The 27318-nt window shown below is 40.4% G+C and overlaps 1 protein-coding gene across 1 annotated transcript; it reads left to right on the forward strand.

The window, feature by feature from the left end:
• The first annotated feature begins 4199 nt into the window (after positions 1-4199).
• lrig3 (leucine-rich repeats and immunoglobulin-like domains 3) lies at positions 4200-26224 on the forward strand. The gene is made up of 19 exons (XM_058417453.1): positions 4200-4618; positions 9398-9469; positions 9551-9625; positions 16199-16327; positions 17185-17328; positions 17425-17568; positions 17694-17837; positions 18933-19076; positions 20242-20322; positions 20430-20501; positions 20612-20683; positions 21231-21394; positions 21658-21987; positions 22192-22473; positions 23078-23551; positions 23683-23841; positions 24365-24505; positions 24800-24994; positions 25755-26224. Exons 1-19 carry the CDS (start codon positions 4416-4418, stop codon positions 26009-26011), a joined length of 3282 nt encoding a protein of 1093 aa, XP_058273436.1. The 5' UTR covers positions 4200-4415; the 3' UTR covers positions 26012-26224.
• Positions 26225-27318: the final 1094 nt, after the last annotated feature.

Below are 27318 nucleotides of genomic sequence, written 5' to 3' on the forward strand. Positions count from 1 at the left end.
TATATGTATCATAACCTCCAAGTATGTGCACCTACACTGGCCTCTTTATGAACCAAGTGAGGCAGACACAGAGTGTATTTTGTTTGGGCGTTCTGGCCTGTTATGGGCGATGGCCACACAGCATAACACACAGACCACTTCTACATACCCTTAGCTACCCATCAACAACAACCGCTTATGAGTGTGTAAACCCAGAAAAAGGCTGTAGTTCTCATGCTGTGGAGAGCTTAAGTAGAGTGTGGGTGCTAGACATGTCAAGTAGGATGTGAATTGCAGCCATGTCTCATTGAAATAATACTTCATAAGCACTTAAAGTTATGAGACATTAAAATGAATGTGCTACATGGTGCAATTGTGTGTTTAAAAATAGTTTTTGTACAATCCATCCATCCATTTTCTGTCCAGAGGACTTGGGGCACAAGGTGGGGGGGGGGGGCACTGGACAGGGTGCCAAATCACCACAGAGCACAATCACAGACATCCATTTATATCATTCAATCAACCTACAAGGCATGTCTTTGGACTAGAGCAGAAAACCAGGGCACCCAGAGAAAACTCCTGAAGCACATGGAGAACTTGCAAACTCCACACACACACACACACGCAGGGCGGAGGTGGGATTCAAACCCTCACCCACTGAGATGTGACGCAAAAGTGCAAGGATCATTAAATCATTTTGTCTCCGTCTCAACAGGACCGATGAAGTCTTCCTATTAGTGACAGAATTCATTTTTAAGATCATAAAACAAACCTAGGTGTCTAGACGTTTTCAGTTTGCCTTGAAACCCCCAACAAGGTACAGTTGTTTAACATGGCATAGTTCATTAGATGAAACCTGTGATATTGTCATTATATCATTCATCAGGTCTAAAATGCACAGGAGTCCTTTAGTCGTCTCAGGCCTCATGGCGCAGTAACATGCAGGTTTCAAGCCAACAGCTCCACTAGTGGAATGTCTGTGGGGTAGACACAACAGCGCCCTGCTCTGTGCAGCACAGAAACGTTCTTTCTACCACACATTTGGGTGAATATTTAAGTGTAAACACCGCCTGCCTGCCATCACCTGCAAAGAATACCCCTCCTTTCTCCCCATCCCCCATCACTCAGTACCACCCTACAGCTTATGTTTTTACTGGCTCTGAACACTCCTTACTGCAAAGCATGCTGGGAAAACTTTTTTTTTTTTATTAACATTGCTATTCTAAGTATAATAACTGGCATGTGGCCGCTCGTAGCCCTGGATCCTGGGACGCACTCCAAAATACCTGGTAGTGGCTTTTTTTTAGTGGGGCTCTGTTTTTCCAGAGATTCTAAGGCATAATCCCGTTTTTTTGGACGACATGCAGTAGAGAGTGAGAGAAGAAAGCTGGAAGGGACGTTTGGTAAGCTAGTTTTCAAAAGCAGAACTAAGATGCAGGTTAAATGGTGAAATAAGGCCAAGTATCTCCATAATCTTGACAACAACATTATTATTTGCTCAAATGATATGCAAGTTAATCTTCACATATCCCCAGCCATAAATGGAGAACACTGAAGTTGAGACTATAATGTGGTGCTGCTATATAAACTTTATAACAGTTACAGTATTTCAAACAAGCCTGCACTTATTTTTGCCCTATTATACTATGGATCATGTCGGAAAAAGTTGGCTGATCCAGCCTTTTATCCTTAAAAGAACTACACCAGCCTGAGATGAGTATCAAGCGATCATGAGAAAAAAAGGCCGATTCATGTCACTCAGGCATGTGAACCAACGCGTACATATATGCTCAAGCAAGTACACACACATCCACCCTCCTAGATCTCAAGTCGGGCTAAATCCTGGGGGGATTAAATCAATTGGCATGTCAGAGAAGACTGTCATCCACTTCTCTCTCTTACACATGTCTCAGTGATCGCTTCAGCCTGTGAGGCCCTGCAGCAAACTAAACCTAAACTTGCTCGAGATTATTCTGCTTCTGTGGCAGAAAATCTAAACAGTTCATTAGACGAATCATTTTAATTATATGTTATTGAGTTTACCAAAGAGCTTTTAAATAAATGATTGCTTTACAGAAAGAAAGATATATAACACCTCTCATGTGTATGCTTTATACAACTAGTAATGCATAGTAAAACATTTCCTTCATTCTGTATTTTTTCCAATAAAACTTTCCCGCAGCTGTCTCCATACAGAATACAGGGAAGATGTACAGTCTGGTATTTTTAATGTTAAAGTGTCCATTAGTGCAGTATGCACAAACAGATGTTTGTGTTTTAAGTGTCGCTAATGAATGAACGTGATGGCTTAAGGGTTGAAACTGTCCTTTTTCTCCTTGGATGTCTAAAACTAGAAGGAAGTTCCTGGTTGCATGATTGCATTTTTTGACCATGTAGTGTACAGTTATAGAAGGGAAATGATTTAGGATGGCTTCCCTTTTGAGTCTGGTTCCTCTCAAGGTTTCTTCCCCATATTGTTTCAGGGAGTTTTTCCTCAACACCTTACATCTGACTTACTCATTTTGGATAAAGTAATACATTTATACATTTAAAATTTTTGTATATTTACATATTTCTGTTAAGCTGCTTTGCGACAATGTCCACTGGTAAAAGTGCTATACAAATAAAATTTAATTTAATTTCTCAGTCCTGTGGTCTGAGTGCTTATAGTTTTTGCCTCATGGTCTTTTTCCAATTTTTGGTTTTTACTCAGTTGTAGACTCAATTTCTTGTTCTGGGCCTACAGGAGTGAAACCTGATGTGGTGTACTGCTGTTCTTTCTCATCCACCTCAAGGTTTAACCCGTTCTGAGATGCTTTTCTGCTCACCGCGGTTGTACAGAGTAATTATATCACTGACTCTCAGCTCGAACCAATCTGATCATTTTCCTTAAACTTCGCTCACCAACTAGGCATTTCCACCTGCTCTATGGATGCGTTCTTTGTTTTTTATTGCACCAATCTGTATAAACTCTAGAGACAGTTGTGTTTGAAAATCTGAAATACTCAAACCGGCCCAAGTGATACAAAGATCAATGTCTATTTAGTCAAAGAGATCACAATTTCTCTTAATCGGATGCTTGATGTGAGCATTCATCAAATCTCTTGATTTGTATCATATTGTAGCATGATTTTTCATCAAATAATATCAGTTCAGACTATTGATTCCCATTTTTTCAATGGGATATATTTTTTTAAACTTGTATTTGGTCCACTCTTGTTCATTATAAATGATTTCATATGAAATAACCTAACTTTTTAAACTTCTGAACAGATTTGGAATGCTATTGTAATGCTGCTAACAAAGAAAATCTTTACCTATTCTTCCTGGCACTAGTTAAACTCCATTTCAAATTCTTATTTTTATTTATGATTTGTAGCAGGATACACTCGCATGCTGTTTAAATCTATCTTTTTTTTTTATTTTCTTTCATTTTCCATTCAAATCTTGCCTCATTAATCTCGAATCTTAAGTTTTGCAGGTATGAGTGCAGAGTAAAGACTGTGGATGTTAATCGGGATCTAAAAGCCTCCCAAACTGTGTGAGAACTGAAGGCATTACAAATTCAAACAAGTGGCTATTATCAGACCAGGTCACATTTGCATGATCAAACCAGGAGAAAGTAAAAGTTGCAGTTGCAAAAAAACCCCAGAAAACTACAGATTGTGGATTGGAATAGTTGCACTATTGTTGTTCTTGTTGTTGGTTTCAACGAGGCATAAACTGAACAGCCGGTGTATTATAAAATATTGCTAAAGATGGAAAAATAACTGAATTACTTTCTGATGGGGATGGGGGTGGCTGTGGGGTGGGGGGCGGGGGGTGGTGGTGGAGGAAATGTATTTAAATGCACGTTTCACACAGGGATACAGAGACAATAGCCAAGTAATGATGTGTGTCCTTTCAAATGATAATAACAGACGTGTCATTTGTTAAACAAATCAGTAGCAGTTACACCCAGTGGCAAGCCAGTCTGCATTGTAGTCATTTTTTTGTTGCTATTACTATTATTATTATTATTATTTCATACGCTTTCCAACACTAAGAACTATAGGATATAATATTTATCTAGCGTCAAGTGCAGTTTTAACACCGATTACAAATAATACCCCCCAAGACTACATTACCCATAGTGCTCCTCGGAGCACTTCCTGTCTCTAAGCCAATCAGAGCGCTCTTCGCGAAACTCTGGAATGTCGGTCGACGCGCTTCAACTACAGTGAAGAAAAAAAGTAGAGGAGGAAAAGTTTTTCACACGAGGATGGACGGAGTGGAGCGACTGGACTAACGTGTTCACTTTTATCTGTAGAAAAGCGAATTAAGTTCGGTGCTTTGGAGGAGGAGGAGGAGGGGGATATTGCGTTTGTTTTAAATCGGGAACTTTTGTGGAGTAAAGAAGAGAAAAGTGTTTTTGTTGTTGAGGAGTTTTGGGGAAAATGTCCGCTTTGGCGCAGAAGCTCGGCGCAGTGAAATATCTGGCCCTTCTGCTTCTCCTGACCGCGGCGGAGCTCACACACGGGAATATGGAGAGGTTAGAGCCGTGTCCCAGTCCCTGTACATGCACTGGCACTTTACTGGACTGTAGTCGGCTTATTAAAGGGTCCAAACTTCAGAGACTCCCTTCCTGGGTCACGCAAGTGTAAGTAAAGTTCATTTCTTTAAAACACACACACACATAAATGTAAGCGTTACTTTTTTTTTTTGAGACACCGTTGCATTGTGCTACACAATCGCCTAGTCCCTGTACTGGAAATAGGATCAAGTCTGAGTACTAAATGTGTGAGCTTGGAGTAAAAAATTCCTCGGTTTTTTTTGTTAGTTTTTGTTTTTGATTTGAGGAGAGCGCCTCTGTCCTGAGCGCGAGCGCACACACGCGCGCGCGCGCACACTCTCAGCACTGGGTTCATGTTAAATCTCACTGGTTTGGGAAAACACTCCCGGATAAAACTGCAAAACAAACAAACAAATAAACAAAAAAGCAGGTGCTGTTCAGTGTTTATTGGAAGACTATCCAAACATTTATTTTTCTCTTATACCTATTTTTCTGGACCATGTGCAAATCCAAGCTCTGTAGTTCTCGGGAACATGCATTCAAGGGTCCCTATACCTAGGGGTCCTAGTTAGTCTCTCTCTCTCTCTCTCTCTCTCTATATCTATATCTATCTATCTCTCTCCCTGTCTCTCTCTCTCTCTCTCTCTCTCTCTCTCTCTTCTTTATTCATTTCTACACCCTGCTTTATAATCTAGAGTCTACCGTTGAAACCTGTTGAAAATCACACATTAGTATAGAAACAAATATACCTTAACATGCATTATAACACCAACAAACACATTTGGTAGAGTTTAGTGTTTGTAGTCTTTCATTATTTATTGCAGTCTTATAAATATCATATAGATAGACAGATAGGTAGATAGATAGATATCAGAGTAGGATGCAAAGTGAATTGATATGAGCTTATTAAATTGTTATAACATTCAAATATTTCCGTAAAGCCTGCTTTCATCTATGTAAGTGTCTTCACATGTTTAGATCGATTCAGGGATGTGTGAAAGTCTGTGTCTGGTAGAAATCCTCTTTAAAACTTTATCCAGGTTTAACTACTATGATGAATAGGTTTTTTAATACAAACCTCAGTAACAATAAGGTTTAAGATCCCATGGTTTAGACAATACCTACTCACATCTACCTACCCCCAGGCTTAAAGAGTATACCTAAATAATGGGGTGAATTCGATATCGGGATTTGGTTCAGCCTGAAAGACGGCTGAAATCTTTATTTTCCACTTGAACTGAATCTTTGTGCTCATACCAGCCGTCTGATTTCGCCGGGGAAAAAGCTTGCTGGTGACTAATTTAATAGATAACAAAAAACAATTAAAATAAAGATATAAAGGGGTGTGTTTATGATGTTGTGTTTCCAACAAGGACAATTTGCTAGGAAGCTTTAAAGCTGGAAAAAAGTGCAAAAACCAAAATATCTAAAGGTTTGAAGGCTAAACATTTGTGTGAAAAAATTCAGGATTTCCAGGGTAACGTGTGTAAAGCCGGTTTTATTTTAATTCCTGCAGCAGATGTTTGTTTCCTTCTACTCAAGTAGGTTCTTGAGACAAGTTGACTTTGTCAGACACTCATGCCAGACGTGACAATATCACGGTTTAGGTTAGAGATTGTGGTGAGTCTGTGTGTGTTTTAAATGAAGAAATGATTCAACACTCCAAATGCAGTTTTACGTAATAACAATTTAAGCGGCAAAACTAGCATGTTGGGTTTGAGTTGTTGTCACACCATGGATTTTTAAAAAAAATATATTTCCACATCTTAGTGTAGATCAACATCAAGATTAAATAGCTACTAGTTTTTAGCTGAAACTTTGTGTGTGTGTATTGCCTAGTATGCACAGTATAACGAGAGCTATGCATGATGAAAATCTAATTGCTTTTAAATAAAAGTAAAAGGTCTGCGTGTTGCTGTACTCCAGCAGGCTGCACACAGTCTTTTCTTTCACTGGCTGTTTGGCATCGCTGTATGAAAGAAGTGTGGAAAGTTTCTCCCACCACAGACAGGCACCTCCTTCTGCTTCTCTGCCAAAAAAACAAGTCATAGCTGCAGGGGGAGTCGAAGCTCTTTGTGTCGAACCACGCTAATTTCTAAACGCCTCCCCGGCACGTTGTAAGACCCCCCGACTGCCCCGGCTCTTTGTTTTCCTGCAAGCCCATTATTTCTGCCGAATTAGCGGCTAAGTCCAAGTAGTGAAGCCATTAAGGAGCCTCTCAGTGTGGATCTGATTGTGTAACTCTCACAGGAGGAGAGAGAGAGAGAGTCAGAGAGTGAGAGACGGAGGAAGGGAAAAAGAGGGAGAAGAAAATGAGGCCCTCGAAAACCTGTGGAGAAAACTTTGTGTAAATGATGTAACATCTCATACACACACATAACATCTGTGAAGTCGAGTGAAGATGAAGGTCCTCATTACATGTACTTAAAAATATAAATGTACTGACTTAGTGTATAAGTGATGACCATGAACATGTCTGACCTAAAGATTTTCCCTTCTCTTATCAAATGGTGCATGTGTATTTCACACGTCTAACAGTTCAGAGACTTATTACTTCACTTTAAACACAGACGCTTGAGGTGACGTACCGATCTGATACCGAATACCAGTATCAGGGCTGCTCGATTCTGATGTTCACATAAACACAGTGCCGTACTGTGGAAAGCGTGGGATCAGGGAATCTCTAGACGCCTGTATGTGATTTAAATCTAGAAAGTAAGAATTTTGAGATATTATGAGTGTACAGTTTCTGTATGATTTCTTTTGCCCCAGATTGAACTGCTGCAATTTACCAAGAGTGGGAATGTGTAGTCTTATCAGTTTATTCAATGATTCAGTTTGGATACCATGATGTGATTATAAACCAGGTTTTTTAAGTTTGTGATTTCATTAGCTTCTATTATATATGTTTAACCCCAGTATGAGAGTTTTCCTCCACCATGGAAAACTTTATGGTTGCTTTGTCATAATATCCTATTAAAACACATGAATTAGAGATTCTGCTTTTACTTGCATAGTGGAAATCTGTTGAAACGTGGATTGGATAAATAAATCAATCTTGGTCACTTCTGGTGAATAACGTCTAGTCAGTTGTTTGTGGCTGAATCTCACATTGCATTTATTGAGCATAAACACTGTAGCTGTTTAATTTCTATCTGAAATGTACTGCTGTTGACATTTCAACATTGCACAAGTCTGCATTCTTAGGGAAAAAACAACTTCTCTTTCACTAAATGTTCTGAATAAACTTTTAAGAGAGCAAAAGATTTCACTGTACTGCAATGTAGAAAGATGTTCATGACAATTTATGGTTCAGTGCAGGGAGGGATTGTGATTTAGCTAAGAATCAATTGTTTGCGATTCCTCCTAAAGATTGTAAATACGAAATCAGGATGCGTGACTGAATGAGGTAACTTCATGGCAACACAGGGGGAGGTAAATAATCAGCACTTGCCTTTCAGTGACCCACTCTCCCCTCTGATTGATTACTCGAGCAGCCTGGCCCGCCTGTCTCATCATAACAAGCTCTTTCGCACTTCACAGCAGCATGTAGTGGCCTGGTCCGAAGTGGAAGTGTACACACAGCAGGGTCCTTATCTGATCCACTTATGACATGGATTTACAGAGGAAGTGCAGCTGCGATAAACACACTGTGTTATCTGCTTCTGTCTGTACACCTAAGCAGTCTCTAGTGCACGAAAGCCAACTGTATACTGACGGCTAGACGAAGAGCAGCCGCTCGGAATACTAGAAACTACTCAGAAAAACGTTACACGAATGAGTCAGTCCGATTTTTTTCCCCTTGTGTAAAATGCCAGCAGATCTCTTGTCAGGCATCAAAAAAATGAAACTGACTCGAGGAGAGGGGGGAGAAGAAAAAAAAACACCACCACCACCACATGGGTATGGAAATTGAAGGCGGTGCTCGTTCTCTCTGCATTGTGAATAGATTAAGAGTTGTTACTTTTCCCCCCTGCTTTGTGCCGGCGCTGATTGAGACCAGATGGCACCGCAGCGGAGATCGAGCACAACGTCAGGAAACTCCAGCACCAGTTTTACTGAGCACAGATTCCTTCTCGCCTCGCCTCGCCTCACCTCGCCAGCCCTCCCCGAGGCTCTCTTTCAGCTCGTCCTCACTGCTCTCCTCTCCTTTCCTCTCCTCTCTTCTGGTGTCACCTGAGGAAACGAGTACTCAGTTTGATGAAGTAATCACAGTAACAGTGTGACATCTAAGTTTCACCATTACCTCAATAATATTTGCACCAAAGACGGCTGCAGTTCAATAGTCCGAGTTCTGGATAATACCGCAAGAGGTTGCATATTTCCTCCCTGCCGATGGTTTCAACAAAAAAATTCTGATTAAGGTTTGCTGTAAGCAAGCGGTTTGAGGTTTAGGTCCTGGGAAGAAAATCAAGACAGCAATAACTTTCAGCAGTATCAAATAGCATTGTCATTTAAACTGCAGTTTAGCATGCTCTTTTTAGATTAAAATGAACGTAATGCACTTTTATTTGTCGCTGTATTTATGCAGGCTGCAATGCATCACTGTTCTGAGTAGCACATGATGCCTGTATATGAACAGAAAAGGCAGGTAACATGAAGGTGTGTGAACATAAACAGTTGTGCAGGACCCCAATCGCTTGACCCTAATATCCATAATATCCTTTAGATTTTAGTCGGTGCATTGGCCTGTTGCGTTCATCAGATCTCCCTCGTCTTGGATCTTAAATTTGGATTAAGCACTGCAACATGTCTCCCATGTGTGTTAGAGTCAGTAACTAATGTGTGCAGTGTGTGCTAGTGTGTGTGATGAAAGGCTCCCCGCTGTGATGCATGCCCGTCTCTGATGAATGCCTTTCTTTACAGGGATCTGAGCCATAACAAATTACGAACACTTCCTGAAGCACTGTTTTCCCGATTGCACCGCCTAACCGAAATGTAAGTACACTCTCCACCTAGTTGAAGGTGTTTTCGTCGTCTCTCCGGTGCTCCGACCTGACATCTGTGTTTGCGTTGCAGAAAGCTGGACAACAACGAATTGGAGACGATGCCGGATTTCGGCCCTCATTCGGCCAACATCAGCACTCTCATTCTGTGAGTATGATTTTTCAGACTCTCAGCTTTTGCTCTGTGCACTTTTCACCGTCAAAGTTATTTCGGGATTTTGTTTTGTTTATTTTCTGTTTACGTGATACTCGTGCATCAGTTGGCAAATATGCAAATGATGGTGTCATTACAGCTTGTCAGGTGTAGCATGCTGTATATCCTGCAGTTAGGTCTCAGTCTTTTAGACATGCAAATGTTGACTTGCTCATTCTGAGTCACTGTTGACTTATTCAGCTTTCCCTCTACTTATCGTACCGATCATTTAAATTATGGCCGACTTCGTAGGTAATGAAATTAATTTACTTATAATGGAAGTCTGTCTTACGTCATTTAGCCTCTTGCTGGAAAATGGAAAACGTAAAATAAAACAGGTTTGTTTTATTTTCTATTAATCTGTACTGTTAAATATTATTTCACTCTCATGTCTGTCAAACACCCAGTCCTATCACTAGCTAGCGCTTTGTCATTATAGATAATGCATAAAATTATCATAAAGGTGCGTGAGCTGTCTGACCCAGAATTCCGACACAAACTTGTGTAACGCACTCTTCAATCTGCCCGATCCACACTACTTCAGTTTCTTTTGTGTACTGCCCGGAATAGAGGAACAGGACATTTCTGCAGTTTCCCATGCTGGTGTAATGTGCATGATCTCATCTATACGCTGATGTGAAAAAGAAAGGCATTTACATTTTTATACAAACGGCTGTCGGGTCACGGACCACAACACTGGTTAGAAGGATAGCTTATCTGTTCTATGAGACGTGACTGAGAAATGTGTGTGTGTTTCTATTTACATTTATATTCACATTTATGGCATTTGGCAGCTGCCCTCATCCCTTAACGTACAAAAGCGCACAACCTTTTTGATCACTAGCCCAATGTCTTAACCACTGAGCTAGCACTTCTGTATAGGTCTCAATTTATATCATATTTATCAATTTATATCAGACTGGTTGAGGGTTTTTTGGGGGTATATGATAGTCAGAGACTAGATACCATATAAGACTAGACGTTATATCCTCCCCTAGACTCTGAGTCAACATGTTGGGACATGAACTACTGCCGAGGGCCGTTCAAGTGCAGACTCGCCTAGATCTGCTACACACACACACACACACACACACACACACACACACACAGAGTATCTGCTATGTGCAGGTGTGTATGAGGAAATAGCTGGCTCTGAGAACTACCCTCACTGGGTAATTTAGTGTGCTCAGTTTTCACTCAGCCCTTCTTGTGAGTCTTTACTTTCAGGCATTTGGAAACTCATTTAAACATTTGGATGTTTTTAGAAAAGAGTCAATGTCACACCATCCAGATGTTGTTTAAGGATTCTTTTTTTCTCTTCCTTCTTCTTAGTTTTCCTGTGATGTCTGATTTGTGAAACTGTCTGATTTGTTTAATACTTTACCACACACAGTCTTTTGAAAATCGGCACATTCATAAGGCCCAGTCGATGATCCATCAGCGATTCCTCTTTTTTTTTTTTTTTTTTTTTTCTTTTTCTTTTTCTTTTTTTTTCTACAAGGTTTGTGTGCGCGTGTGTGTGTGGTATTTCATCCTGGAAGGAGAACAGAAGTTGGCAAAGCCATCTGATGACTCCGTCTTCTGCAGTGGCGCCTGTAATAAGAACCGTGACTGCTGTGAGCCAGCAGAAGAGAGTGTGAGCACTTGACTGTGTGTCAAAGAATATAAATGGAGGCAAATGTAAACGTTCAAGCTCCTGGCAAGACGGCTTCAAAAGTTAACAAAAATCTCGGAGATTATAAAGATCATCAACGGCTGATTAAAGAAAATACACATCCAAATATCCCATCCAATTATAAGTAAAAGCTGTAATTTTCTGCCTGATCGGGGCGTATCAGATCGCTCTGCTCTCTCTGGAGACTCGTGAAAAGCGCTAGTGTTAGAGAAGCCTGTAGGAAAGACGGGAGTAGAACAGCTCATTGATTTTTTTGTGAAGATGCAAGTCACGAAAGTTGCACGGTGTGTCCGGATCAGGTGTCCGTTTATTGCATCCAGATTAAAATGCTCTTTGTTCGGTCATTAACTGTCTGCTAGCACACGGCGGTGAGCGGTTTATTAAACTATTTGGGTTGTGAGGTTTGCAGGTGGAACTCTGCGAGATCAGATTTGTCTGCTTTTGAACGTAGTGAGATTTTATCTTACAACTGAAAGAGAAACTAGAGCCTGAGCCTTTCAGTGTGTGTGTGTGTGTGTGTGTGTGTATACAAATATCAAATATTATTTACAGTAAATTGGTTATTTGGACAAAAATACAGATTTCCATCTGGTGTGAAATGATCTCAGATGGCGCTGAATCTTGTTCCTTTAACCGCTTTTAAAACCAATACAGCTTCTCGTCATCACGTGACCAGTTTAGTTTCTGTGCTAAAGTGTTAAAGGCGGGGCAGATGTAAGGAGATATTTCTAATTCTGCTTCTCATCAAACTCAGAAAAATAATCTTAAATCTCAGCGTTCTTTTTTTGGCGATGGTTAATTCACCACAGAAGATGTGACTAATATTAAGAGGCTAATAAGAAGACACGTGGACACAGGCTGTAGGATCTTACACACATGTACAGCTTTTTGTGTATATTCTAATATTTAAGAATGTAATGTTTTATCATATTCCGGCATCGTAAAATACTGTGTGTAGGTATTTAATTGTATTAAGGTTATTAAGTCTCAGGTCATTAGATAGTTACAATGGTAGATGTAAGTGCAAAAGTTACACACTGGCATCTTGGCACAGAGTGGTTAATATATAATAATAATAATAATAATAATTTTGCCTCAATACCTAATCAAATGATAGAATAAAGCTGGCTTCATTGGAAGAGCAAGACCCTCCAACCAAATTCCATGCAAATTGTTCAGATTGTTTATAAATCACTGATGATTGAATTGCTCCCAGCTGCTGAGTTATCAGCGTTTGTTTTTCTCCAGGCTTCTGGGTCAGGCAAGTCGATGAGAGCTGCCGCTATGTCTGCCTTACTGTTTAAATAAGAACTAAGTGGCATTCGATACTCCGGCTTTTCTCCCTCCCCCTTCCTCGCCTCGTAAACCCACTGAGAAAAGGGGAGGTGAAAAAAAAAGGGGGGATAAGAGTGAAAAATTGCATGGGGGCTTAGGCAGGCTCCGTAGCTGTAGCTGTCTCATTAATTCTTTTTGCAGACTTGATCCTGACTTCACTGGGAAAGTATGCTGAGATTGTTTCATATGGAGGTGTTTTAAATGTCCTTGGTGTGTGTGTGTGTTGGGGGGCGGGGTTGTTAATGGTGCATTTTGAGTAAAAAAATTATGATTTTGAGGAAAACGAACTGTCTACACAGGCAGAGTAAAAACTAATAGAAGGCGTACAGATGATAGCTGAATAAGGTGTTATAAAGTCAGATGTGGTGTGTATTAATATCACTTTAAATGTCTCATATTCCTGAGGTTTTCAACACTTAAGACTTCGGTGACGTGACTTCGTCTCGTAGCGTGTTTAGCCACGCCCTGCAGCTACTTTTAACAACTGCTAAAAAATGCACTTTTTTTTTGTATTTCAGCGACGTGTGAAAACAGAGGTAACCCAGGCCGACTGGCCACAGCCTGAAACCATTCGTGTAATGATGCATAACGAGCTTATTTGCCAAAAATTGGCCGAACAAATTTGAAGCGTGCATTTTCGAGGCACAATGCAGCGCTTGTCTGTGTGCTCCCTGGGCTGGAAGGAGTGGGAGATTAAGAGATAAGGCAGTCTGGAACTCGCTCACACACATCTGTACACACCGATGTTGGTGTTTGAGAGAGCAAAAAAAAAGGCAGGTGGTGGGGGGGTGTAAGATGGAATATTTGATATAGTACAGGCTATGTGAACGGTGTTGAGACAATCGGACTCCTCCGTTCCAGGAGCTAGTGAATAGGTCCTGGAGGTGATTATGATATCAGAATTAATCTTATGTGATATAAACAACATTCATACAAAACCAGAAAGTTTCTTTTCAAGCTCCAGAATGGCTAATCACGAGCTGTAATAGGTAATAATCATTGCTACATAGAAACAAGCATGGAAACCTCTGGGGAAAATTCACCACAGCCTCTCTGCATAATAAAGCACACATGCAGTCTTATACTGTATATTGCACTCATCTGCCCTGCCTGTCTTCTTCTCTCAAAGACAAGTTCTAAGTCTTTTTGACGATTAGTGTACTGTGGCTTTGCAAAAAGGCATTTCTACAAAACACTGATCATGATTCCCCCCCCCACCCACACACCACACACAAACACACACACACACACACTTTTGCAAAACAAAGTAGAATTAGAAGATCTTCAGCCATACATGAACCGTCATATCCAGAACGGCACATGTAGTTTATAGTGTAAAAAGGTACACCAGAACAGTGACCTAGACTCACTGAACTCTTTATTAGGACACCATACTAATACTTAGTAGGGGATACCTTTGCACTGGAAACAGCTTAATTCTTAATTTCAGGGATTCTTCAAAATCAAGGAAACATTCCTTTTCTGCATGAAGATTTCTGCTTCATGTTGACATCATTGAATCCCACAATTCCTGCAGATTTTTCAGTTGCTGTGAATCTCCAGTTCTGCCACATCCCACAGGGGTTCTACTGGATTCAGATCCACTGACTAGGAAGACCTAATCTAAACTCATTAGTGTGTTTGTGAAAGCAGTTTTAGATGATTTTTCCTTTGTGACATGGTGCATTATCATGCTGGAAGCCATTAGAAGATAGTAAATTGTTGATATGAAGGGATGCACACGGTCAGCAACAGTACTCACTGTGGCCTTCAAGCGATGATTGATCAGCCCAATGTGCATGAAGAAAACATTCCTCACACCATTACACCACCTCCACCAGGTCCTTGATGCCAAATTCTGACTCTACCCTCTGTGTGTCCCAGCACCAATAGAGACTCATCAAACCAGGCTATGCTTGTGCTTGTGTGATTTATTTATCTGATTTACAGTAGCATTTCTACCAGCTTGAACCAGTCTGTCCATTCTATATTAGTCTCTCTTATCAACAAGGCATTTCATTCCACAGAGCTGATGCTCACTGGATGTTTTTTTTTCTTTATTGCGCCACTCTGAGTAAACTAAAGGCTTGAAGTTGTGTGTGAAAATCCCAGGAGATCAACAGTAATAGAAATACTTAAACCAGCCCTTCTGGCACCAGCAATCATGGCAAGGTCAAAATCACATTTTTTTTCTCATTCTGATGGTCTTTGTTTATCTAAAGCTGCTGCAGGATTTTTTTCATGCATTGTTGCCACATGTTTGGCTGAAAGTGATTGGTGAGGTTATGGTGTTGACACATTAATTAGTTCAGTACAGAGAATGATGTTTGCTTTTTTCCCCTCAAAAGCCACACGTTTTACTAAAACATTGTCTTTATTAATACACTCTTCTACAACTTTTAGTAGTAGAGATTTAAAAATGTGCATAAATGCAGGTGAGTGGAAATCCCACCTGAGGGACACTTTGTTTTTGAGGCCCGGGTAGCCGGTTTCATCTTTTTTGCCTCATACTGGCCCCTGAAAGAAAAACTGGAAATTCAGGATGCAGGCCAGCAGCCAGTGGGTAAGGTGAAAACAGAGCCCCAGGTGGTGTGACGGTGGTGCATGCGAAAGCCCTGTGCAAATCTGCACACAAAAGGGCAGCTTGTACCCTTTTCTGTGGGTGGCTTACTACTGCTGACAGCCAGGAGGGGTTTCTTTTTTCTTCTTTTCTTTCTTTTTGAACACGAGAAGAAGCGGTGGAGGGGTGGATGGCTGCAGGGGAAATGGGTCTGGGTCATAGAGTGTACTGAATATGTAGAAATGGAGCTTGAAATTGTGTAGGTGAGTCTCCACACAGGTGTTCAACTTAAGGCAAATAGATGAATGCTGGAGATTCCTGGTGTAAACCTCCGTTCACTGAAGTGTGTCAGCATTGATGGGATCACTGAATGTAGCAGCAAGGCCTACACTACGTTTTACCAACACGCTTCAATCCTCTAATGCCTTTACCATTTTCTCTTTCTCACTCTCTCGTGCTCTGTCTCTCTCTCTTTCTCTCTGTCTCACACACACATATATACAAAGGCAGCACTGTAGAGTCTCTGTTTATAACAGAGGCAGCTCATGCACTGCAATTTAGGAGGCGTGCAACCCAGGAAATTGCCGGTCTTGGCCATGGCATGCTTTCACTGAGGGAATGCTATTCATCGACCAAGTAATTGGCAGTTTTTTTAAATACCTTGTAAGTAATTACCTTATAAACAAAATAACATGCCATTCAGACATTCAGCTGTTTTGACCTGTTGCATAGAATGCTGACATGGGGTAGCTCAGTGTATATACAAACACACACACAGAAACACATGGAATTCTCCAAGTGCATGACTAAGGCCTTTATAATCTACCGGAAGGTTGAAATGAGACTACTCACTGTCACAGTATGAGGTTGAGTGAAAAATATGAGTTTACTGACCACCTTTAGGGAAATGTTGATGTTTCTCCAGCATTAATTTGTCCCGCTGAACGTCTGTTTTCAGAGCTAATAACAAGATCTCAAGTATATCACCAGAGCAGCTCAGACCTCTGTCTTCCCTCGAGACCCTGGACCTCAGCAATAACAACTTGGTGGACGTGAAAGGATTCCCATCTCTCCCTCTGAAAAACTTGTGAGTAGTTTATCTTCTTATGGGCACACACACACAAGTTACTCTCTCCAAGGAAACTAGTGTTCTCTAAATACAGCAGAAGAGCTAAACATGTGATAATGTTAGATACGCACCACAATAGTCTGTTTATGATATAATTACATTACATATGTAATGTTTTCGTAATTTTCTGGTTTTTCTTGGCAGCATTCAGCGACTTTCAGAGGGATCATACATCAGCACATTATACACTTGACTTTAAACTGCTTGCTCAATTTACAGCTCAGATTTACAGTATTGATAATTTGGGGTTAAATTTACAATAGTGTCAATATTAAGCATCTGTCAATGTAGAAACTTAAAACAGTTTTGCTGTACTTACTGTGTGGCATTACATTTTATTTAATTAATATATATATACTCTGTGCTGTCAATACTGTCAACAAGGCTGTAGTATAATTACACTCAAAAGAATGCTATTTGAGAACATTTATTAAATATAAGAATACAACATATGGTTTTATTGAATCGGGTTCCTATTTTAAAATCCACAAAGAAGTTTTTTCCCTACATTTTCATTCAGTAAACTGTAGTGCTGTAGTATAACTTTAGTGCTTGTTTTCCTTTTTTTGCTTTATTTTTGAACTGTTTCTTGCGCTTCTTACATCGTATTGCAATTGCCAGAAAAAATGTGGCTTCAGTCATCGACTCTGAATACAGCCCCATGAGCACAGAAATAGTTTGCTACACCGAAACAGGATTAGAATTCACTCTGCTGGAGAAATTTTTCTCCCTTAAAAACTCCCTATTTAAAGGGATTTTTAGCAAGAATCTTAATATCGATGCTAAGCAAAGCTTGAAATTTCTGTTTTGCTCAGGTACGTAAATAACAACCGCATCTCCGTGTTGGAACCGGACTGCTTTAAAAATCTGTCCGACACCCTGCTGGTGCTGCGACTGAACAGGAACCGTCTGAACTCCATTCCTGCCAAGACCTTCCAGCTTGACAACCTTCAACACCTGTAAGTGGCCCAGTGCATATTACACATGGGAAAGATCCAGAGATCCTCGCTGTATGTTCCACCTTTGCTTAACATTTTGCTGGCTGTGTTTGGCAGAGATCTGAGCAGGAACCGGCTGCGACGAATCAAAAGCTTGACCTTCAACGGCCTTCATGCTCTCCGCTCTTTAAATATGCAGAGGAACGGCATCGTACGTCTGTTGGATGGAGCATTTTGGGGCCTCAGCAAATTGGAAATTCTGTGAGTGCACTAGTGCTGCGATAGTAGGGAAATCTCATACTATCGCTACAAATGGATAAATCATAAGTATAATGGTTGTGAGATGGAGAATATAATATGTTTAATATATGTTTGTGTGTGAGCAGGCAGATGGAGTACAATAACTTGACCGAAGTGAGTAAAGGTTGGCTGTACGGGCTGTCGTCCCTGCAGCAGCTACATCTGGCTCACAACGCCGTCAGTCGCATCAAAGCCGACCCCTGGGAGCCCTGTCAGAAACTCGCTGAGCTGTACGTCTCATCTCTCTCTCTCTGTCCTCTTGCATCTTATTTTCTCAACTCTAAAGCAAGGGCCTTAAGCAATTTTTAATCAACTAAAACAGAAAAGATTAAAATTTCCCTAATTTGTTAAAAAAAATGATTAATAATTTCTAATTCCCTCTTAGATGGTTTTAAAAGGTGCTATTTAAAGCCTTCTTCAGTGTGTTTTGGCTAAGGGAAAGCTGCACTGACATACAGCAGATCCTTCTTGAGTGCATCGAGTCGTGCTACCGATGTATATTTATTAATTAAAGTCATTTATAAATTTAGAAATAATGTACAAAATGATCAGTTCTGAAGTAAAATATACTTTGGACGTTGTCATCTAGTTCAAGCTGACAACACACAACTAAAACAATTTTTCCTAAATGAAAACATTTAAATTATTAGTAATTTTATTAAACATAATAAAGCACAAGCGTACATACACAGATTAGCCAGACTTTTCTTTCTTTATTAATTATAATCCGTTTGTAATCGCCTTTCCAAACTGAATGCAATAATAAGGGAAATTTTATATCTTAAAACTTCTATTCCTAACAAACGTCTCTATTGTAGATTTTTATGAATAAAATGAGACATAAGAGCTTGACTTTTTAAAGAGGAATAGTGCTAAAAAGCAGCAATGTCCTAATCATCCCAATTGTAAATTAATAGGTTTATTTAAAAAAAAAAAGGGCATACAAGAATTTGAGAGAATTTGTATTTAAGAATATTTCAGAAGTATTCATGTTAAAAATGAGTTTTTAATTCAGACCTTGATTGTTTTAGTCTTCATACTATTGTATTTTTTTTTTAAGATTACATTTTATGCTTAGTAATGAATTTCTGTTACAAAGCATACAATTCTGTATAATACAACAATGTAGTATCAGTTACATTGTACTTTAAATCCTGTTCAGACTCTTATGAGAACTCATTCTCTGTAAACATTTCTGGTTTCTGATTTCTGTGTGATATATTTTCAGTACATCAGTCCATACCCTGAACCATGTCGAATGCTCAAAACTGTGTTATGTCACTATTTGTAAGATGTCTGATTTGTTATGTCTCTGTGTATTTTAGTGACCTCAGCTCCAATCAGCTGGTGCGCCTGGAGGAGGGCAGCTTCATGCGCCTGACTGAGCTCAAGCAGCTCTCTATTGGCTACAACCAGGTCAGCTTCATCGCCGACGGAGCCTTCAGAGACCTCACCCGTCTGCACACGCTGTGAGTACAGCAGATTAGAAACAGAGCCAGCTCTTTGTGCCTGTCATCACACCACACACGCTCTGGACACCAGGGCTTGGATATGAGCGCTCATCTGCCTTGTTACCAAACATCTACAGTCCATGTTTGAGCCAGTTGTGTGTAATAAGGGCTGGAACTCATCAAGTGACTTCCAGGAATAGGGGTGGGGTTCAAAATGAATTTTCTTTGTGGGGTTTTGTTGATATTTCTTTCAGATCGGGATTGAATTCAGCAGTGACTTTAACCCAAAAATTCAAGATAATGGAATTAAGTTTTCTGAACACCAATTAGCTTAAATATTTACCTCTCACGTGTTAACAGATGAAGGTATCAGTTGAAATCGAAATGTTTTATTTTTACCTCAGTGAACAGAGAAAATGTGAATTTTGTCATCAGACCTCAAAAGTAGAACCAACACATAAGTGTAGCCGCAGCAGGGCATCTCTCGTATCTTTCTTTCTTCTCTAGCGCTTCATCGTGCCGACATTAGCTCCTTAAGTAAATTTCTGTGGTGTTCATTCAACTGTAGAAACTCAACAATCCCCACCCCCCACTTACCTCTCCTCCCTTCTCTGGGCTTTCTTAAACAGAACCAAATGGCACCCGAGCGTGTTGTGTGTGTGTGTGTGTGTGTGTGTGTGTGTGTGTGTGTGTGTACGTGCACATGTGTGCTCACTCGCTTCCCTCCCTAACCCACTCATTTGTAACCAGGCTTGCAGGGGAGGAAACTAGCTATTTGAATGTAGTTAAAAGGGTGAAAGGGAGGGTTATGGGACAAAACGGGAGTCGTGCCTCCTTTAAAGGGTAAATATAAGGCATCAGATGCCAGTGGAAGTGGAATTTCACATATTACCTTAATGATTCATTATTTCATTATTTTAATTCGAGGACTAAGATTAAGATTGTGGTTAAAATAAAACCGTGTTCTTCTATTTTATTAACTGAAGTTAATGGCTGTGGTTCAGCCAACTGTTTCAAGAGATCTTGATTATTGTATTATTATAGAATTCTTAAACACACAGTCTCCAAAGTTAGCTAAAGAGTTTTTTTTTTTTTTACATGCACACAAATACAGTGACATGATGAGCTCTACACAGCAAGTTGTGTTTTGTTTTAATTTGCTGCTTTTCTTTCCTATCTAAAGGGATCTGAAATATAATGAGATTTCCTGGACCATTGAGGACATGAATGGACCCTTTTCTGCCCTGAACAGTCTTCGAAATCTGTGAGTTCCTTTTGCTCATGTCTTGGCAGTACAAATAACAAACTCTATGAATGATTCAAAGCAACGAAGTAGATGTTTTCCAATTAACTGATTTGTCTGCCTTTTAGGTTTCTTCAAGGGAATCAGATTCGATCAGTTACCAAGAAGTCTTTCACAGGACTGGACTTGCTGGAGCGCCTGTGAGTACTTAGAGCAAACGAACATGACTCACTTCTACCCAAGGTCTCTTTTTCGAACACTTGGTGTTTTAACATCATCGTTGTTTTGTTTTCTCCTTCTTTTAACTCAGTGACCTCAGCAACAATGCCATCATGTCAATTCAAGGAAATTCATTCTCCCAGATGAAAAAACTAGAAGAACTGTAAGTGTGATGCATAAATTTATATTTATATTTAATTTCACTGGAATTCAGATCAGTTTGGTAATATCTCTCTTCTGAAAGGAAGAGAAACTTTTGACTCAAAGCAGTAAAATCCTCAACACATCTTTGTGTTTAATTGATTCATTGTAAGAAAACGGCTGACATGCCACTCGTATTCCCCTGCGAGAGGCTTTTACTGTTGTCTGGATAATGAAATGGCTTCAGTGTAATAGTTTTTGGTCTAAATTAAGAATATTGATTTATTTTTATCGTTCATGCTGAGGAATGAAGTGGTATCCAGTTGCTTTGTCCCTCCAGTATGGCTATTTGATTTAGTTGACTTACTTTTTCAGTTTGGTGCCTAAATTGTCAAGGATAATTCCAGTGCTCTGGTTCAACTTTTGCTTGGAAAATTAGAAAATAGGAAAGTTTGGACAGGAGATTAGGTTTGCATGTCAGACTTAAACCAAATTCTTTTCTACCCTGTTCTGTATTCCTGCGCCGAATGTGTGCTTACGTTTTCTTTTTCCATTTTGCCCTCTGCCAGGCACCTGAATACGTCAAGTCTGCTCTGTGACTGCCAGCTGAAGTGGTTCCCGCTGTGGGTGGCAGAGAACGCCTTTCTCTCCTTGGGCAACGCCAGCTGTGCCCATCCACAGCTACTGAAGGCCAAGAGTGTCTTTGCGGTCAGCCAGGACGAATTTGTGTGTGGTGAGTAGGTGCCTGGTGCACATTTTCCATGCATGTTATACCTGACCGAGCATGAGGTCTTCTTTCTCATGGTGGAAAATTCATCATGGAAGATATTTCGTAATGGATGACTCCGAAAATCTTATTTAACCAAAGAAAAACACTGACTTGTCGGGTTTTGAATCGTGCTTGCTGAAACGCTAAGCTATAAGCTGACATTTGTTCAGCTTTCGTCTTCTGTAACACTTCATGAAACACTTTTTCACTCTTTCCTCCACGAACAGCTGATTTCCCCAAACCTCAAATCACGCTTCAGCCTGAGACGCAGTCAGCCATCAAAGGCACCAATGTGACCTTCGTGTGCTCGGCAGCCAGCTCCAGCGACTCACCCATGACCTTCGCATGGAAGAAGGACAACGAGGTACTGAATAATGCAGAGATTCACAACCAGGCTCATCTTCGAGCGCAAGCAGGCGATGGGAGCCAGGTTACCGAGTACACCACCACGCTGCAGCTGCGCCATGTGGAATCTTCCAGCGAGGGCAAATACCAGTGCGTCATCTCCAACCACTTCGGCTCCACCTATTCCACCAAGGCCAAGCTTACTGTTCACAGTAAGTGATATGATTACTGTGGAGGTTTCTTTGCATTTGCACAATGCTAATATACATATAGATATAAAATTAAAATGAATCGTTTTTTTTAAGCAGTGTTTTTGTGTCAGATAGCATTGAATTCTTTGTATTAAGCAGTAGCTTTAGCAATGTTTCTTTTTTTTTTTTTTCTTCAACTGACTAATATCACTCTATCACCATCAGTGTTGCCGTCCTTTACCAAAATTCCCATGGACCTCACGGTGCGTGTTGGAGCCACGGCCCGGTTAGAGTGTGCTGCTACCGGACATCCAACTCCTCAGATAGCCTGGCAGAAAGACGGAGGCACCGACTTTCCAGCCGCAAGAGAACGGCGGATGCACGTAATGCCCAGCGATGCCGTCTTCTTCATTGTGAAAGTGAAAACAGAAGATATCGGCGTGTACAGCTGCACTGCCCAGAATACAGCTGGAGCTATATCTGCTAATGCCACATTAACTGTACTAGGTAAGAAATATAAAAGCAGGTAACATGAGCAAATGGACGTCTGATGATATAACTGACTGAAACTATTTTGGCTACTTTGCTGTAACTACCCAGGGTTTGCTGTATAACTGTTAGGGGTTTTTTTTCTACCTACTTGCGACAGAGGTGAACAGACGTTAGAGTTTGGAAGTCTCTTTCTTTTTTAAGCTCTCGTTACATGTCTCTGGTTCATCTCTGGCTTCCCAACACAGTAAATGATGGGAGCCTGCCATTATTTCATACCAGCGGTTGTGCCAAAAAACCTGCGCCAAAGCTGACCTCACAGCTCTCAATTTAAATTAATATTTCAGGCTTTCCAGAGTGACTTGACATAGCATAAGAACTTTTTTTTTTCTACTGAGTCAATTCTAGTACACTTCTAATATTCAGAAAATGTGCATAATGTCTCAGATTATTAAAGATTTGCTAGTCTGACTGGATAGCTTTTTAGTTATGTGTGTTTTAAAATGGCTTAAAATGTCAAAATGTTGGAGAGGTGTAAATTTCATATTTGTTCAGCTTGAAAATGATTCAGACTTGGTGAACAACCTGGCTTCACATACGGCACTGATTTATTTTTTTCCAGAAATGCCCTCTTTCCTGCGGCCGCTGACGGACCGCACAGTAGCAAGAGGCGAGACAGCCGTGCTGCAGTGCATCGCAGGTGGGAGCCCTCCACCGCGTCTAAACTGGACCAAGGATGACGGGCCACTAGCGTTAACCGAGCGCCACTTCTTTGCTGCTGGAAACCAGCTCCTGATTATTGTGGATGCAGCAGAGGCTGATGCCGGCACGTACACCTGTGAGATGTCTAACCCGCTGGGCACAGAGAGGGGAAATGTGCGCCTGGCTGTCTTGCCAAACCCTAACTGTGAGTCAAACCAGGCAGGTGTAGGAGTGCTGGGCCCAGTCGGCGGTGGGTCAGAGGAGGACGGTTGGACCACAGTGGGCATCGTCATAATTGCTGTAGTGTGCTGTGTGGTGGGCACGTCACTGGTGTGGGTGGTCATCATCTACCACACACGCCGGCGCAATGAGGACTGCAGCGTCACCAACACTGGTCAGTGCTAAGGTTTCATCCTTTGTGTACAGAATTCAGTTAGTATTGTATGAAGTATATATTAAATTACCAATATTAGGATGTCTTACTCCTTTGGTGGCTTAGAGATCTGTTTTTGTTGTCCTCTATAGATGAGACCAATCTGCCGTCAGACATTCCTAGCTACCTGTCGTCTCAGGGTACGTTAGCAGAGCGCCAGGACGGTTACGTGCCCTCTGAGAGCGGTAGCAATTACCAGTATGTGAGCTCTTCCATGGGAGGATTCTACCTGCAGCCTAAGGACATGAAAGGTAGAGCACCTGACTATTTCATGTCATTTCAACAAATTAACACTTACCCAAATGTACTCAATCCATGATGACATGTTTGGTGTTCAGTGTATGCCTCGTTAGTTGTTACCAGGTTGCAAATGTAAAAAAAAAAAAAAAACCTTTCACACCAAAGTGTTAAAGGTATAGAGGACCAGAATATATGTCTTATATATAAAATAGGTCATCTATACAAAATATCTTACACAATTAGGCTTTTAACATGGACATACCAGTCCCCTGATCTATACCCAATTGTGGAGTAAGCTGATGAGGAGAGAGCAGCTCTAGGTTAGGTATAACATCTCTTCACATCTAGAAGGTGTGGAGAGATGTTATACTGAGGAATGTCTGAGATTCCTTGTATATTCTTTATAGTCTCATCCAGCAGTATAGGTGAAGACTTAGTCTCTAATGTTACGCTGGCAAGGATTTTACTAAATGAATGGTGCTAATCATTGAGAGAAGGTTTTGTAACATTGGCTTTTATTGTTGATGCCCACAGGTGTTTGTCAGCTAGACACAGGAAGTGAAACAGACATGGAGGCGGCCATTGACCCTCTGCTGTGCCATTTCCAAGGGCCTATTGGCACACTGCTGAGGAGAGGAAACCTGTATGGCCCAGAGCCCACAGAGACATATACAGGTGAGACATATGGGTTTGGATTTATGTCATTTGTTTTTCTTGGTTTCCTTATTGGATGGGAAAACTGCTCAGATTAAAATTATAGTTAAACAGAGTGCAATTATCTGATATCTGGCCCTATTATTGGTTATCGGTCAGCTTGTTATTTTCTGTCCTGTTTTAGCTTATATGTAGTGCTCTTGGCAGAAGTGAAAATGGTTAAAGAGTAGACAAAGCATAACTTGAACAGAGTTTATTTTTTACTTTTCTACATTGTGGTCATAATGTCGTAATGTTTCTCTCTTTATCCTCCAGGCTGTACCATTGATCAGAGGCTCGTGTGCAGAGATTCGTACAGCCCCTCACTCCCCAGCTTAAAAAAGAGAGATTATTACACATACACTCCCTCGCTGTCCTCGGACCCTTGTGACCACGTGAGCAGCGGGATGCTGGTACAGCGTGAGGGCGGAGAATGTGTCCAGTCACAGCTGCCTCCCGCCTCCTACATGGGTAAGTTAAAAATAAATAAATAACTATGATCATATTGTCCACATTTGCATGTGAATATGCAATCATTTTCATGTCTAGATCTCTTAAAGGACATCCGTTTATACTGAAGATCACTTCTGTAAGCAGGAACCATGATGAGAGATGGGTGGGAGGAGTGCTAATTGTGTATAGCATAGATTATCCTCACATAAAATATGATATCAAAGTTCTTATATGAACACATATATGACAGCACCATTGCCCTTTTAGTGTTTTAGCTGAAAGCAGAAGTGCTCTTTTGGCTATAATGTCAGTCCCTCCAGGATTTTATTTTTATTTTTATTTTATTGTTTATGCATAACAATTATGCTTGTTGATGCATTTTTTTGTGATGTGTAGACACGTATGCAATTACTTTCTATGATAGCTGTATTCATGTTCATCGCACAAGAGTGGAAGAGGGCTTTGCCTGAATATGTGTTGTGTTGATATCACACGACGCGGCTCGGCCCAAAGCTGCAGAAAATCTTCAGTAATTTAGAAAAATTGCAAGCTTCAATGAATATAATGAAGTTTGCTTCATTTTGCGTTAATTTCTGTAGTCGTGAAATCCTGGAGGAACTGATTTGACTAAAGTTACTGTTTAGATACCTTTAGATAGAAAAAAATGTCTAGAAAGTTCTTTCTGTATTTTGTGGAGTCATTTTCTTTTTCCTGATTCTAAACTTGAAGGCTTTTCCCAGTTCTGATGACTGAATTTGCTTCCGTTTTGTCCCATCAGGTACTTTTGGTAAAGCACCATGGAGGCCTCAGCAGGAGCTTTACCCCAGCCTCTGCCCTTCAGTCTCTCACAAAGGAACGGCGCTTCACGAAAACCTCTACACAGCCCTCGATTATGACTCCGAGCGCGAGGACGACTTCGCGGCTCATTCGCTTTCCCAGAATTTAAAGGTGGACCCAGACAACATCATGTCTGATCTGCCGTTCGACAGAAACAGGACAATGGAGAGTTGCCTGAGCTCTCAGTCATGTTCATAGCACCACAGGCAGAGAAACAGAAAGAGACTGCACACTCCAGTTATTTAAAGAGGAGGACCAAATCAAAATTCTACCTCAGCTTGGACACTTGTTGTGCGCGCTGGTTTTGAATGTAAAAGGTAAAAATGAGGAATCCTTCCAAAAGATTGAAACTGTTTAATTAAGTATATCCGTTGTTACTTTTGTACAAAAACAGATAACAAAAGTGTATATATATGTATATATATATATATGTATATGTGTATATATATATATGTATATGTGTGTATATATATATATATATATATATATATATATATATATATATATATATATATATATATATACACATTTTATAAAGTATTTTATTTTGTAAATTAACAGTGTAAATAGGATCCATTATTTTGCATCTTGCATTTTTTTTTTGTATTGAAAGATTGTTGTCATGAACAGACGTGAGTCAAATAATCCAAACAAACCTAAGGGAATAGTAATGGCTGGTCCACCTCTTCTACACAAAGACAACTTTGTGTTTCTGTGCAATGGTTGCAAATGACAGCACAATGCATTGTGGGTACTCTTTTTATTTCTTTCTACTAATATTATGGCTATTTTAATATTTGCTTTCAGCTGTCTGTTCCTTGTGAGACTTTTGTTTTTTAAAAAAAAGGATGTATTCCAGCAAACTAATACACCGTTCGACCCGTTTCTGTTTGAGTCTATGTAGTCATTAATGCATTTGCTTTTCTTTTTTTTTTGCTACAAGTAAAGCACCCTTTTGCACATATCACTCTTTGATAATAAAACATGTGCTGCTACACAGTCATCAGATTCAGTGTCACCGTTTCTTCTGTTCAGTTCATCTGATTTAAAGAAAAGTGTGTTCTTTAAAGCATCTGTGGAAAAGACAAAGTCTTTACTCATGGAGTATTCCCAAAGTTAGCTTGGTCCCTGGAGCACCATGTCGTGTTTTGATGTTGTTAAGGACAGCATGACATGTCTCAGCTGTTTTTCCTCACCTTTGTTTGGTCTTGGTGTTGAAACGGTGGTTGTGAGGTTTATTAGTTTCTCCAAGTTCCACCACAGACCACTAAACATAGCCATAAGCTTCCCTGTTCAGCCCCCCTACCTGCTAGTCCAAACAAAGTATAAACCTTTAAACAGTGTGCAGGAGTAAACGTGTGAGTGAGAGAGTTTAACACACCTGCTGTCGTGTCTGTGCTGCAGTGACACAGTGGGGTTATTGACCTATTCTCTTCTGGAATGTGTGGCTTTAATAAAATCAGTTCTTCTGTGTTGCTTCTGGATCAGAACTTGATTTAGATCTT

Source organism: Hemibagrus wyckioides, linkage group LG19 (genome assembly GCF_019097595.1).
Source record: "Hemibagrus wyckioides isolate EC202008001 linkage group LG19, SWU_Hwy_1.0, whole genome shotgun sequence".
Taxonomy (NCBI): domain Eukaryota; kingdom Metazoa; phylum Chordata; class Actinopteri; order Siluriformes; family Bagridae; genus Hemibagrus; species Hemibagrus wyckioides.